Source organism: Mirounga angustirostris, unplaced genomic scaffold (assembly GCF_029215605.1).
Source record: "Mirounga angustirostris isolate CCGP_5_RB_7025 unplaced genomic scaffold, mMirAng1.0.hap1 SCAF_11, whole genome shotgun sequence".
In the NCBI taxonomy this organism is placed as follows: Eukaryota; Metazoa; Chordata; class Mammalia; order Carnivora; family Phocidae; genus Mirounga; species Mirounga angustirostris.
This window is the reverse complement of record NW_026991719.1, coordinates 123144030-123159389: the sequence shown is the minus strand read 5'-3', so window position 1 is coordinate 123159389 and position 15360 is coordinate 123144030. Positions and strand designations below refer to the sequence as shown.

General features: G+C 47.9%; 1 protein-coding gene and 1 non-coding gene across 8 annotated transcripts in view; one reads left to right on the top strand and one right to left on the bottom strand.

Moving 5' to 3' along the window:
- Positions 1-15360, bottom strand: part of MTMR1 (myotubularin related protein 1) — a 62105-nt gene that overhangs the window by 6904 nt on the left and 39841 nt on the right. For all 7 annotated transcript variants that reach the window (XM_054509488.2, XM_054509506.2, XM_045883688.3 and 4 more), the window contains 4 exons: positions 14532-14717; positions 13905-14111; positions 8839-8931; positions 3623-3736 (listed from right to left, as the gene is read on the bottom strand). In XM_054509488.2, the coding sequence (XP_054365463.1) occupies positions 3623-3736; positions 8839-8931; positions 13905-14111; positions 14532-14717 (600 nt within the window). The remainder of the gene's footprint in view (positions 1-3622; positions 3737-8838; positions 8932-13904; positions 14112-14531; positions 14718-15360) is intronic.
- On the top strand, positions 4969-5114 carry LOC123851896 (U4 spliceosomal RNA). Its single transcript, XR_006792744.1, has one exon. It is a non-coding gene; the product is annotated as a U4 spliceosomal RNA (small nuclear RNA).

Below are 15360 nucleotides of genomic sequence, written 5' to 3'. Positions count from 1 at the left end.
GGCAACTGCGTCTGTGTGAAGGCAAGACGAGAACTTTCTAACAACCACAGGATGATGGGGCCCATCAATAACAAATACACGTTTTATTTCCAGTTTGCAGTTTTGCTTTTGTGACGAGGGTAGAATTCACAGGTAAGATTCCTTTCACCGGAAAATCATGGCTGTCTGGGAGGGAAACATACCAGGGTGACAGGCTGGTGAAGCCTCACACTGAGAAGTAGATAGATACACATCACTAAATTCTATCTCCCCACCTCCCGACCTTGGCATACCCGGTTTAGAAACGCTGGAACTATTTGCATTGCCCATGTGAGTGAAAACACCAAAACCAACAGGCTTGGCAGGGCAGGGCAGTGTTAGACATGGACCAAGCACAGTGACGAAGTCAAGATTAGAAAACCGTAAAGCCAGCTGACTCCCTCACAAGCTATCTAGACACAGAGAATCTCGTCAGGACCTTTTCCTATTTTATATTTGCATTTCTAAGAGAAACACCAGTGAGAATTCAAGGGCCCTGAAGAGCCTCAGCGGATGAGAAGACAACACAGAAACAAGCCCTTGCCTCTGCAGTCAACCGATTGCCAACCCGGGCACTGAGACCATTCAGTGGGGGCAAGAGAGTCCTTCCAACAAACAGCACTGGGACGACTGGTTGGACCCTTCCTGCACAGCACACACAAAAAGGACTCAAACACGGGTCACAGACCGAAATGGAAAGGCTAAAACTACAGGGCTCTTAGAAGAAAACACAGACTCAACTCTTCGTGACCTTGGGTTGGGCAACAGCTTCCTGGATAGGACCCCAAAAGCACAAAGCAATGAAAGAAAGTAGACAAAATGGACTTCATGAAAATTAAAGACTTGTTTCAAATGAGACCATCAAAAAAGTGAAGAGACAATGCACAGAATGGGTGACAGTTTCTGAAAATCATATATCTGATAAGGGACTTGTATATATCACGAATTTATAAGGAACTCTTACAACTCAATGATAAAGACAACCCAACTACAAATGGGCAAAGGATCTGAATAAACATTTGTCCGCAGAAGATATACAGATGGCCAAGGAGCACATGAAAACATGCTCACACTATCAGTAGTTACCAGGGAAATGTACACCAAAACCCACAGTCAGATACCACTGGGATGGCTAGAATAAAAAAAAATACACAACAAATGTCTGCAAAGAAGTGAAGAAAACAGACCCCTTAGACATGAGACAGTGTTGGTAAAATATTGGACCTTTGGAAGAACAGTCTGTGGTTCCTCAAAAGGTTAAACAAGCAGTTACTATATGACTCAGCAACTGTACTCCTAGGTATATACCAAGAGAAATGACAGCACACGTCCACACGAAATCTTGCACATCTGAATATTCATAGCAGAGCAGCATTATTTGTCAGAGCCCAAAGTGGAAACAACCCAGAAGTCCCATCTACCGCTGGCCAGATACACAAAATGTGGTCTCTCCATACCATGGAATACTACTCAGGCAGAAGAAGGGAACAGAGTTCTGACACCTGCTGAAACACGGATGGACCTTGACAACATTACGCTTAGTGAAATAAGCCAGTCATGGGAGGACAAATACTGTTTGATTCCATTCGTATGGAATGTCCAGAATCGGTGAATCCATACAGACTGAGAGCAGATCCATGGTTGCCGGGGGCTGGGGGAGCGAGGAACAGGGAGTGACTGCTCATGGGGATGGGCTCTCTTTCTGGGGTGATGAAAAGTTTAAAGGGTTTATGAAATTAGATGGTGATGGTTGCATACTCTGAATATACTAAAAGCCACTAAACTGCATACTTTAAAAGGGTGAATTATATTGTATGTAAATTGTATCTCAAGAGAGCTGATTTTTTAAAAGAATGTTTTGTCAAAAAAAAAGAAAGACCATCAGGGTTTAAATTCTACATGTGAACTCCATTCTTCTGTTGATTTTTTAAAAATAGCTTTATTGAGATATGAGTCACATACCATAAAATGTACTCTAAAACTTCTTTTTTTAAAGAGGTTAACAGGGCCTATCACCTGGGCCCGTAGGACTATGGACCTTATCCTGCTCAGAACGGAAGCCACAGGGAGGTTTCAAGCAGGGGAGAGGCTCGTGATGGGACCGGAGCTGGGGAGCGCTGCCCTGCTTGCTGGAGGTCAGAAATGGAGGGAGCGCAGCTCATTTCCAGGCGGCCGCCTTAGTCCACCACGAGACAATGGGGGCTTGAGCTAGGCTGTGGGGCAGTGACAAGTGGCCAGATTAAGAAAGAATCTCTTCAGGGCACCTGGGTGGCTCAGTCGGTTGAACGTGTGACTCTTGATTTCAGCTCAGGTCATGATTTCGGGGTTACAGGGTTGAGGCGCAGTGCAGTCTGCCTGTCCCTCTGCCTCTGCTGCTGTCCTCCCCTCTCCCTCCCTTCCTCTCTAATACAATTTTTTTTTTTTTTAAAGAATCTCTTCTGGGGAGCAGCTGTGGCAGCTGGGGGGAGGGGGAGGGAGGAGGCAAGGGTGCCCTTGAGGGAGACGCAGAGGAGCAGGGAAGGAGCAGGAGAGTGGTACTTAGACCCCAAGATGAGACAGACAGTGACCTAGAGAGAACAGAGTTTGGGGCAAGAGGAGGACCCGGGACTGGGTCCAGGCAGGCTCCCAGGTGAGAGAAGAGCTAAAGGGAGGAGACTGAGTGCGGTGTGGACATGGAATGAGGCGGTGGCAGCTGTGGGGAGGCTGCAGAGGGAGGTGGGTGCTGGCCACCCACCATTTTCTCCAAGATTCGATAATGTTCTAATGTGCTCAGTCTGCAGGTGGTGGCCCTTTTCTGTTAACCAGAGGACACTCTTAAGCTGCCTTTCCCCAGTGCCTCCTCACTTGTGCTCATTTCTTTCATCTCAAATGGACGAGGAAGGGGGCACCTGGGTGACGTAGTCAGCTGAGCATCTGATAATTAGTTTTGGGTCAGGTTTTGGGTTGTGGGATCAAGCCTGCCATTGGGCTCCGCTCTCAGCGCAGAGTTGCTTGGGGTTCTCTCTCCCTCTCCCACTGCCCCTCCAGTTCGTGCTCTCGAACACTCTCTCTCTCAAATCAATCAATCAATCTAGGAGGAAAGAGGCAACATAGAATTCTGAGAAGCTCAGCAGCTGCTTCATTATCAGCCTGATGGAAAAGGAAGTCTGGCTTGCTACGTAGCAGGAAGTTCTGGGTTCATCTACAGACTTCACCTTCCTAGGCCTCCAAGTACCTGTCAGCCTAATGGAATGGAGGGTGAAGAGCAGAATCACATCATTTTCGAGTCAGTGTGGTAGAAAGTACACGAGTTTGGGGTTTAGGGGTCCAGGGTCTAGAACTGACCCTCATGTAAGACCTCAGAGACCTCAGAGAGCTGTGGGCTTGCTGGGTCCCAGCCCCCATAAAGTAAGGGGCTTGTGTCAGACCACGTGGAAGATCACACACACACACTGGGGCTGGTGAGCCCTGGAAGGGCATCTCATGCAATCCCTCCATTTACAGATGGCAGCAGGGCTAGACCCAGGTCCCCACTCCACCCAGTACCCCCCGCGTCTACAGTGGCACTTAATGGGAAAGGCACCCGAGGCATGGGAAAGCAACAGACAGGATGGAATACACTTACCTCTTCAAATCGCTGCTGTTCACAGTTGCACAAAAAAGTCCCAAAGAGACAGCTATATAGGTGATCCAAGATCGTGATCAAGAATAGCTCATTAAACTCGAATGCTGAAGGAAACTTAAATGGAGAGAGAAGTAAGGTTTAGAGTTCAATTTCTAAAACACAGTGGTACTAATTTTCTGTGAAAGACAGCTAAAGTACAACTTGGAATACAATCAGAGGTTAAAAGGAAGTCTAAGCCATACAGAATTTCACTTCCTATGGCTTCGAGTCCCGGCTTCATAGGTCGGCTACGAAAGCACCTGCAGTAACGAGAACTGTTGTACTTCTCAATGCTTCCCCTTCTGGTCCTGCTGGTAGAACACGGCCCACAGTCACCTTTCTGCAGAAGCAACTAGAAAGCTGGACAAAATACATGGAACAGCTGTTTTCAGACTCTGGCAACAGGGAGCACGAGACTACAGGCCCCCAGCCCAGAAGGGAAACAGACCAATCAAGTCCAAGTACTGTCCCAGCTTTCTGCCCGCAGGTGCGTTTGGAGTCACAGAGAAGGGAGGGGGGCTCCCGGGCACAGCATATACCAAAAGGGATTCAAGAAAAAATGGAAAGCCTATTATCGTGAAGAAATGACTCATAATTAAAAACCTTCCTGCAGGGCGCCTGGGTGGCTCAGTTGGTTAAGCGACTGCCTTCGGCTCAGGTCATGATCCTGGAGTCCCTGGATCGAGTCCCGCGTCGGGCTCCCTGCTCGGCGGGGAGCCTGCTTCTCCCTTTGACCCTCCCCCCGTCTCATGTGCTCTCTCTCTCTCTCTCAAATAAATAAATAAAATCTTAAAAAACAACAACAAAAAAAAAAACCTTCCTGCAGAGACAACTCCATGAACATACATCCCCAAATCCTTACCAACACGTAAACAAATTGACCCTGGCGATATATACAAAGCGTAACACAACATGACCCGGTGGGGTTTAGCTCAGGAATGCAAGGCTGGCTTAACATTTGAAGATCAACGTTAAAAAAATAATAATTACTGTAATTCACCACATTAACAGAATTAAGAAAATCACATAATCATCTCAATTATTGTTTTAGGTAATTCTCATGGGTTTTTACAGAATTGCAACAGAGACTTTACCATTGTCGGGAGGTTCCAGCCAGTAGCTGGCATTTAGTAGCCGTAAGGAGATGGCCTGGGAACGATAATAGGGGTTACTGAGGACAGCGAAGCTCCCGGCAGCTGGTGCGGGCGGGGCGCCTACCATGTGCCAAGAACACAGTGACGTACTGAAGGAGGCAAAGCCCGGTAGAAGCAAACCAAACAGACTACCCAGCAGAGGTTTACTTAAGTCACTTTGCGCAGTGGCAGTATCGTAGCCAATGAGGTTTATCCGAGGTGCGATTATTGCTAATTGAAAACTTTTCCCTAAAGTATGAAACTGTTCCCCACAGTGCTGTTTGCACACTCTCATGACTAATCCTGTCACCTCTAGAGAGACAACCAGGGTCACCGATGGCCGTATCACTTTCCCAGGCTACGGACAAGCTTCCCAATGAGAAATAATGGTCAGTCCAGGACTGTCCAAACCACCTGAAATCGTTCTTTTCCTCACCAGGCTGTTTATCACATTAGCCAACGTACGGACTTCTGCGCAGCCACCTTGGTTTCAGATGTGTCTCTCTCTCCATCTTAAGGACTGTTCCCACAGAAACACACAACTCTCTTCTGAGGAGCCCCCTCAGAATTCCACTTCTTCAGAAACCTCTGGAAACTAGCTGTGCTGGTTGCTCGTACCAGCATTCTTGTTCTTAGATGAACTAAATCAACTAATCCTGGCTGAAATGCTGAAGACAGCTACTGATGAATCCTCTCTGAGCCTTCAACTTGCGACTCTGCCAATGGCCTCACATTCCAAATGGCTATCCTTTAAAAGGCCAAGTACATCATGTCCACTTTTCCCAGCATTTTTCTATGCAGTTTAGTAACGCTCTATTTCTAAATTATTGGCACCATGAAATTTATGAATGTTAAGCAAATATGTAACATTTATGTACACTGAAGCTTTATTAAATCAAGGATAGAAATGGAAGATCTAGACTTTATTTTCATTTAAATTACACATTTATTAACAGGACAGCAAAGCTTCTATGGACACATTTTTGAAGTCAAATGAGTCTTTATTCCTAAGCCTGAGCCCGCCTTCTGGACCTGGGAGCTTGGTTGGGCACATTCTAGCACCCCTGACTATAAGCCTTATTCCGGCCAAGTGGGTCCCAGAGCCGGTAGGTCTAGGCTGGCTGGGGCTCAGCCTACGCCTATCAGCACCCCCAGAACCAAGACACAAGGGCTACATTACTGATGCTCGTCAGGACTGCTATTCACATTCAAATGGCCTTGTGGCCTCACGCTCAGCCCAGGGAAGTAGCAACAGCTAGAGTAATACGAATAGAAGAGTAAGTCTCATGATTCATAATTCCTTTTGGCCTCTTCTCCTGGAAACTATACCATCTACCTAAAAGTATGGGCTCAAAAACTCTAGAAATCCACAATGAAATTCTGCACCTCTTGAGGAACAAAAATATGAACCACTATTAAACCTATTCAAAAGGGCAGAGAGTCTATTAAACTATGGTTATTGTAGAATCTTTGAGACTCTTTTCTGAAGAGCCCCTCAATTACTTTCCCTTAGATCCTTTTATATCAATTTGTCCACATAGGCTGGTTCACTTTATCCTGAGATTTCAAACAATGTAACGCGGATTTAGCTTACTTGATTTAGCAGTAGGCAACCTCCAAATAAATTAATCTTATTACATTAATGCATCTTTCCTAACAAGCTACATGTCTCATCCACTTGTAACTTAACTGATAGACTGAGCAGTGATATTTCTGCTTCTATTGCATTAACCATGTTGTTTTGAGACATTAATTATACACATTTCATGGACAGTATCTTAGAGCTGAGAGGCATCTGAAATCTAATCTAAACCCCTTGCTTTCATTCTTAAAATCCAATAAACAGCACAAAAATGATCTAGATTAGACGTGAAAATAGGCACTAAACAGTATGAAGAATGGAAGGCAGTTTGAGGACATCTCACACACACACACACACACACACACACACGGCATTTGGGAGGAAGAAGCTACTTCACATCCACAAAAGTTGTGCTTATCCCCTCAGAAGCACTTTTTTTTTGTGTTCAACCTTGTTACACAATTTTTCTAAAATGCAGTTTATACTTCTTTGTTTTAACCTGAATGTAACCATCATTTAATTTTGTTATTGGCTCAATTAATACAAATAGCAAGAAGTTCATGGTGAGAACCCTGTAACAGTGAGACCCCCGGCCAGCCTCCATGCTTTCGGAGTGTGCGTTCACTGCCCTCTGTCACTCATCCCAGCAGTGCCCACCTCTGAGACCACCCCTTCCCCTCGCACCCCTTCCCCTGCCAGCCCTCCAACTGGCTGCTCTGAATCAGCTGTGACCTGGCGCTTGGATAACGCAAGAGCCCCATCAGGTTGGGGAAGCTGGGCCTAAAAGTAAGAGTAAGTTCTCAGTGCGGGCCTGAGGGCTCTGGGAGGTCTCCTCTAGCTGATCAGAACTCACCGCCCCCCCTTTTTTTTCTTGTTTCTGGAAGTATGCCTGTTCTCTCTACATCCTTGCTACTGTGATCCGTGAGAATGCAGGCTCACAGATCAGACTCTGCATTTTAATAATATCCCCGCATCCAGTGCCACCCTCCTCCAGTATTAGCAGGGCTGGGCGGGCCTGAATTTTCATCATCTCTAAGTCCCCAGGGGAAGCTGAGGCTACTGGCCCCAGGACTGCAGTAGGATGGAGCCCTCACTGGCACCTCAGAACCCACATGGGGAATGTTCCAGAACTACATACATCTGGGCTTCTCCCTCGGCCCGCAGGAGGAAGGGTCCACAAGGTCGGGGGCCCAAGCATGTGCATCTTTAAAAGTTTCCAGGTGCTGACAGTGTGCACGCAGGTAAACAGTGAGGCTGGGGTCCCCCAGATGGCCGCTGAGGAACTACTGCTGGAAGGGGTCTGGGCTGAGGTGGAGTGGGGCAGCAACAGCACCGTAGTGGTGCTCAACCTCTCTCCTGCCCCCCCCCACACCCCCACTGCCAACCGTGGTGCACAGTGAGGGATTTCACAGACAGTGGGGCATCCGACATTTGGGGCGTGGGAAGCAGAGGTCCTCTGAAAAGGTCCTAGGGTGATGGTAATAATGCGGTCAGGAGGCTGTCATGAGTGCCATGGCTGCTGATGGGAGTCACTAGAGGTCGCCAGCAGTCTTTCCAGCTGGTCCTCTTCCCATGACTAAGGCAGCCTAGGCCAGACCTCTGGGCCAATAGGAAGGAGAGCACCCAGGCCATGGTTCTCCATCCTCTGACTCTCTCCCCGTGCAGGCACTGGGGAGACTACCTGTCTTCTGTTCTCTCCGTCTTGGTCTCTCTCTGTCTCTGTGTCCGCATGTGTGTCTCTGTCTCACTCTCTCCATCCCCCCTCTCTGTATGCCACTCTGTCTCTGTCGCTCTCTCTGGCACTCTGAGAGGCTCCATCTCCTATTCTGATGGGAAGACCCCAAACCTGGGCTCAGATGTTAGAGACCAGGGAATAAACAACATGGGCCTCAGGGCCTGTTCTGAACTGAAGCCATGTGGCCCTACCAGCTTAGGGAAGGGGGACCCCTGCATGGCCGCCTTGCTTACCGGGGTCTCCGTGCACCAGGGTTTGGAAACTAAGCACCAGCTACTTCCTATCCGCCTCTGCTTCCTGGACACTCCCTGCGCTCAGCGACTCTGCCGCGGGGGCGCGGGGGGTTGGGGCTCGGGGCAAGTGTGCAGACTCCTGGGTTCCCGGGTCTGACACCCGCCCTTGCTGGCCCGCTCAGCAGGGGGCTGTGCCTCCTCACCGGGGTGGGAAGGCAGCAAGAACCTCAGAATGGCAGCAGCGGGGTCTTGGTCGGCATTACTGGTGGGCAGGAGGGCTGACAAAAGCATTTGCACGAGAATAGGAACTTTTGGTGAGAAATTGATAGTCTTTAATTTTCTGCTTATACTTCCAAGTGAATTAGAACCAAACCGAGTTAAATAACAGAAGCGGTCCTATTTTTACACACATACACACGTCTTCATTTTGAACGAACATGAATAATTATTTAATCTTCAACTTTAAGGTCAGAAATATACTTGAAATTTCTCACCTGTCTTGTCATTTGCCAAACACAATCAATAAACTGAAGAAATATAGGGGATCGGTCAGCATCCGCGTGGTTGTCATTGCCATGGCCCACTCTCTGAAACAAACAAGAGGTTAAGCATGTGAGTGCGTGCCACATTCCTCTCAAAAGTCACTTAAAATTACCTAGTGGCAAGCCATCAGGTGTCATTTGTATGTCCCAAGACCTAACCGAATTCTTGGCACAGAAAAAGCACTCAGAAACGTTCACTGAATTGAACTGACTTCCATTACTCTTAGGAAACAAAATTTCAGTGTACTGTATATTTTTATGTGAGGACTGTTTTATAATTTCACTTTAATATAGTTGAGTTCAAGAAGTTATAAGCAAGTGGCCAGTAAACTTTTCAGTCCCAGTGATGGGGTCAAGGCCCGGCCACCGCACCAAATGCACAGTGTCAATGTGGGACTACTGATTAGCTGCTCAGAGAGCACATTACGATGGCCATTTCCTCCACAAATGGAAAAACAGGTTTTCCCATTTTTCAGAAATGTCAGGAAGTCTGAGAATCAAGGAATAATCTACACATTTCAACCAATTCTACAGGACTGAGAGTCCCCAAATCTCACACTTGAAATGGTAATGGGGAGTCCTTGCTCAAGGCAGCCCAGTGTTGTGTTCTTCTGCAGTTCTGAGACATTCTTGACATCCAATAGTGTGTTTCACACCTTTCAGTGTTTTAGAACATACTCATAGATTCCTGGTAAAAGTTAAAAGAACTTCAAACACAAATGGGACAAAACACTGAAAATGTCAAATTAAAAAACAGTTTGAAAGTGAGCATTCTAAGAGAAGATTCAAATACTCTGATAACTAAGTAAAAGGATGAGAAAGGAACATTACCAAGGTCTGATGCAACCACCACATAGAAAGCACGAGAAATACTGGGGCTCTGAAACTGCCAGCAGGAGAGACATAAAAACAAGGAGATCCATGCCTCGCAGTTACAGTAGTTGGTCTTCTTTCTTTTATTGGTTTTCGATTGTGGTGAAACATACAGAACATCAAATGGGCCACATTTTAAGCATACAGCTCAGTGGTATTAAGTACATTCATACTGCTGTGCAGCCGTCCCCACCATCCATCTTTCCAATCTGAAACTCTTCCCCATTAACATCAGCTCCCCCCCCACCCCACCGCGCCCACCAGTGTACTTTGTGTCCCTATGAATGTGACTGCTCTCGGTCCCTCTTACAAGTGGACTCCTACAGTATGTGTCCTTTTGTGACTGGCTTCTTTCACTCAGCAGAAGGTCCTCAAGGTTCATCTATGCTGTAGAATGTGTCAGAAATTCCTTCCTTCTTTAAGCTGAATAACACTTCCTCTGTATGGACAGACCACATTCTATGTATCCATTCATCTGTCGATGGACACCAGGGTTGCTTCTACCTTTGGGCTACTGTGAATCACACTGTTTATAAACGTGGGTGTGCAATTATCCAAGTCTCTGTTTTCACTTCTTCTGGGTGTATCCCCAGAAGCAGAATTGCTGGATCACAGGGTAGTTCTATTTTTAATTGTTTGAGGAACCACCATACTGTTTTCCACAGCAGCTGTATAAGTTGACTTATCTCTGTACTTCCCCTTTACAAAATAATTTGTAGAACCTGCTCTTCAGTATTTAAGGCACCTCGGGAACGGTTTTGTATGACCGCTTGCAATTTAAGATTCATTCTTTTGACAGCCATTCAGTGAATTCCTCTGGTGTACGCAAGGCATCTTGCCTGGCCCCTGGAATTTCAGGACATGTCATGGTGTCCCATAGAGGCCACGCTCTTGGCTATACACCTGAGGTACCGAGATAAATGAGACAAAGTACCTGTGCTAAACAAATAGTTCACTTGCAGTCTAGTCATGGGAGAAAGGCCTGCAAATAACAAGGACACTAAAATGTGCCCAGGGCTTCCAAGTCTAGAATGGGTATGGTGGGGCCACAAAGGAACAAGTGACCAACCTAGGACGGGGCAGAGGAGGGACCAGAGGAAGCAAATCCCACGAGTCACAGTCATGGAGGAGGTCTCATTTGAGATAAACCTTGAAGGACAGAAGGATGTGCCTACTTCCTGGCTGGCCGGGGATGCACTGTAGTAGAAGCAGTGGGACCATGGTGGGGGATACCAAGAGCACCGTAAGCAGCTGGGCATGAGGCAAGGGGAGGGAGGCGAGACAAGGCTGAGAAGGTGGACTAGGCCAGATCACCAAGGGCCTCAAGTGTTGAGTTGAGGAGTTTGCCCGCGACCGCATAGGCCACGGGATTCGTGCTGGGGAATGGCGGCATGAGATCTGCTTCTTGGAACGCTCCATCTGGCTGCAGCGAGGACGATGGATTGGAAGGGGATAGGTGACAGAGAAACTAGTTAGGAGGCTGCCATCACAGCCCCAAGGGGGATGGGCAGGCTGGAAGGAAGGGGGCATCAGTGGCACCGAGGAGGCGACAACAGATTTAAAGCACATGTATTTAAAGACGTGGGACCAGTCAAGATCACTAAGGTATTAAGCACACAGAGAGAAGAGAAGCAATCTGAGGACTGAGTCCTAGGGCACCCCCACACTAAGAGGTTGGGGAGAGAGGGAGGGCCAAAAGATAGGAGGAAATTCAAAAGGCTGTGGAGACCTAGAAGCCAAGGGAAGAAACGGTTTCCAGGAATAGGGAAGAACCAACAGCGTCAAGTGCTCAGGCCAAATAAGAGAAGGGCTTGGCAAAGTGGCAGTGATTGGTGGCTGTAACGTGCAGTTTCGGGGTGGGGTGGGTGTTGGGAGGAGGAAGCCTGGCTGAAGTGAGTACAGGACAGCTTTATCGTAAAGGGGACAGATCTTTGCGGTGACAGCTGGAGGAAAAGTAGGGTCAAGAGGGTTGGTTTCCAGGGTGGGATAAATAATGGCATGTTTCTATGCCAGTGGGACCCATCTAGGCGAGAGGGGAGTGGGAGGCAGGCCAGAGGCAGGATGATGGAACAGGGGGCCAAGGACAGGAGTTGGCCTCAGGGAGGAACTTAGATGGCTCACTAACAGGAGCTCGAGGGTAGAGTACAGGGAGGCAGCAAGCAGGTGACGGCAGGCTTGCAACTGCGGCTTGGGAACTGGCTCCACCCTCAACAGCTGGGTCACACTCCTGAAATCTGTTACGGCAGCTGCTTCGGGGTGGCTCTGGGATTAAACCGGATGATACATGTAACAGTGCTGGATGTGGGTGCACAGTGGTGCTCAGTGAACTGCAGCCGTTAGGAATCTCATGATCTGATCACCATGACGAACCCGCATCAGCACGTAGGGCCAGGAGCGGAGCGTGCGCGCACACCCCGATGCGTGCTGTGCGTGGCCATGGCGGGCTTCTCAGTCCATAACCTTCAGCACCGCCCATCTAGTCAAGGGCCCCTGCCCGCTTCCTCTCTGCCAGGACACACAGTGTGGGGGGGAGTGGTGGCAGGGAATGGCCTGGGAGCCTTCAGGTGACCAGATGCAAACACTGGGGAGAGCTTCACTCGCCCCCACTAAACCTACCTGTCCTCAGGGCCCGGTCCTAAGCATCTGACACACACAAACTCACCTCTGCTGCTCAACACACCACCTCAGAGAAGGGGACCGAGGCGCACAGAGGGAAGGGGCGCAGTGCAGAGGAGGCTCTGACGACGGCCCCCGAAGGGCATGTGGCTCCCAGGCTGTGAAGCTGCCTTTCCTCCTCCTCACGGCCCATGTACTTGGTACCCCCACGGCGGAAGCCACCGAAGCACCCCCCAGCCACTGCCCATCCTCCTGCTCTCTGGGAGTGGGTCTGAACGAGGCTTCAGGCATATTCCAGTGCCATGCACAGTTAAGACGAATCCGCACTGGCTCAATGACTGGGAAAGACCAGGAACGAACAGCCATTTATCCTACAACACAAACGGCAGCTCGAGAATAGCTACCAGATGACCCAGCGATCCCACCCCTAGGTATGTCCCCAAGTGTGAAAGCAGGCCGTTGCAGGCTGAATTGTGTACTGCCCCAATTCCTACGCTGCAGCCCTAACCCCCAGGGCCTCAGAATGGGACTATATTTGGAGACAGGGTCTATAAAGAGGTGATTAAAAGGAGGCTGGGAGGCTGGGCCCTAATCCAGTCTGACTGGTGTCCTTTTAAGGCGAGGAAATTTGGATGCAGAGAGAGGCACCAGGGAGGTGCACACAGACGAAAGGTCATGTAAGCACTTGGTGAGAAGGCGGCCACGCACAAGCCGAGAAGACACGTTTCAGGAGAGACCAACCCTGCCAGCGCCTGGATCTTGGACGTCCAGCCTCCAGAACTGGGAGACAATACATTTCTATTGTCTAAGCGACTCAGTTTGTGGTACTCTGCATGGCAAAAACTTGTATGCCAATGTTCACAGCAGCATTATTCACAAGAGCCAACTGGTGGGAATAATCCAAGGGTCCATCAACAGAAATGGATAAACAAAGGGAATACTGCTCAGGTATAAAAAGGAATTAAGTTTTTATATATGCTATGATATGCATAAACCTTAAAAACAGTGTGTTTAGTGAAATAAGCCAGTCACAGAAAGACAAATATTATATGATTCCACTTACAGGAGGCACCTAGAACAGGCAAACTGAGAAAGACAGGAAGCTGGTTAGTGATTGTCAGGGGCTGGAGGAGGGGGAGATAAGGAGGGACTACTTAATGGGTACAGGGTTTCCTTTTGGGGGTGAAGAAATGTTCTGGAACTAGACAGAACCGGTGTTTGCACAACATTGTGAATGTACTAAATGTCACTGAACTGTATGCCTTAAGATGGCTAATTCTGTTATATGAATTTTACCTCATTTATTAAAAAAAACAACATACCTACACTAAAAAAATTTTTAAAAAACAGAGTGCCCTACCAAAAACATACCATGCTGAGGTCCATGGTATTCTATTATGCTGACTCAGGTCTGATACAGAGCAGAAAGCCCACACGTGTGTGTGTGTGTGTGTGTGTGTGTTGTGTGATACACACATGCATAGGAGAGAACAAAACACCCAAGAATGTACCTCACAGTCTCAGCTTACCAGTGCAAACCTATGTCCGAAGCTTATCCACTCCTTCTCTATGAGAGCCTCGAACCCTTTAATGGTGCGGTAGTAACTGTCCAACATCAGCATAGCCAGAGACGTCAGCTGGGCTGTTCGGTCCCAACCATCGCTGCAGTGAACCACCACCGAAGTTTTCCCACATTCTATCTTATCAGCAATCCTTACTGCCCCAGCAAGAAGCATCTTCAGAAAAGAAGGCACATTAGAGCAGGCTACGTTTAATTTCTAGGACAGCAAAAAATAGTTCTGTGGAGAATGTTAAGAAGTTCAGGCCAATAAACCAAACAATGCAATCAAGTGAGGATCACTCAGAAACAGTAGCGCTGGGGGTGGGGAACACACCCAACACTAAGAAAAATGACGACAGTAAATGCAGTCGTTTATTACAGGGCTACAAAGTACATTCCAAACCTGATCTGACGCAAGCAGTATCCCTCAACAAAGACCACAGTCTGAATGTTGCCTGTGGAAACTATGAGAGCCTAGAATACTGCAAAGATGTGCTTCTTTACAGTGCTGAGAAACCACGTGGAGACACAGATTTATGGCAGGTACACAGAGAAATCTTAACCAGAAAGCATGTCAAGGACCAGCTCTCTTTACCCTTATATACTCCAGCCAGTGTGTCCCATCCACGTTGGAGAGCCACCGTGCCTCATCTATCGAAGGGTACACGATCTCTTTCAATTTACGCAGGGATTCTCTCATCACGTGGATGTTGTGGATCTCCAAGAACACGAGCTCCGCGTTGGGGTAAGCACTTTCACTTTCGAACCCTCCACCCTTGGCCTGTGAAAAACAAGAGACAGAACAGCACTGCATCTGAGTTCATACTTCGATTGTTTCTAGTGTTATCAGAAAGAGACCGTTAAGGAAGCAACAAGGCCATCTGTGTATAATAAACCTCCTAATCCTTGTAGGATTCACCCCTGGCTGCTGGCACAAAGTACCACAAACTAAGCGGCTTAAAACAACAGAAATGTCCTCTCACAGTGCTGGAGCCAAAAATCAAGGTACCGGCAGGGCCGTGCTCCCTGAGAAGCCCCTTGGGGAGGATTCTTCTTTGCTTCTTCCAGCTTCTGGTAGCCCCAGGTGGTCCTGGTTTACAGACACATGACTCAAATCTCTGCCTCATCATCACATGGCCTTCACCTCGTGTCTGTCTCTTCTCTTCTCTTCTTCTAAGGACCCCAGTCAGACTGGATTACGGCCCACCCGAATTCAACAGGACCTCATCTTAACTTGATTACATTTATAAAGACCTCATTTCAAAATGAGGCCACATTCACAGGTACTGGGAGTTAGATATTTGGCATATTTTTTATGCAGACACAATTCAACCCATAACAACCGTCCTGCACCCATCATCAGTTTTTAAACCATTAACAACTGGATCTTACTCAAGGTGAGTTAATTTTTAAAGGTTCTGTCT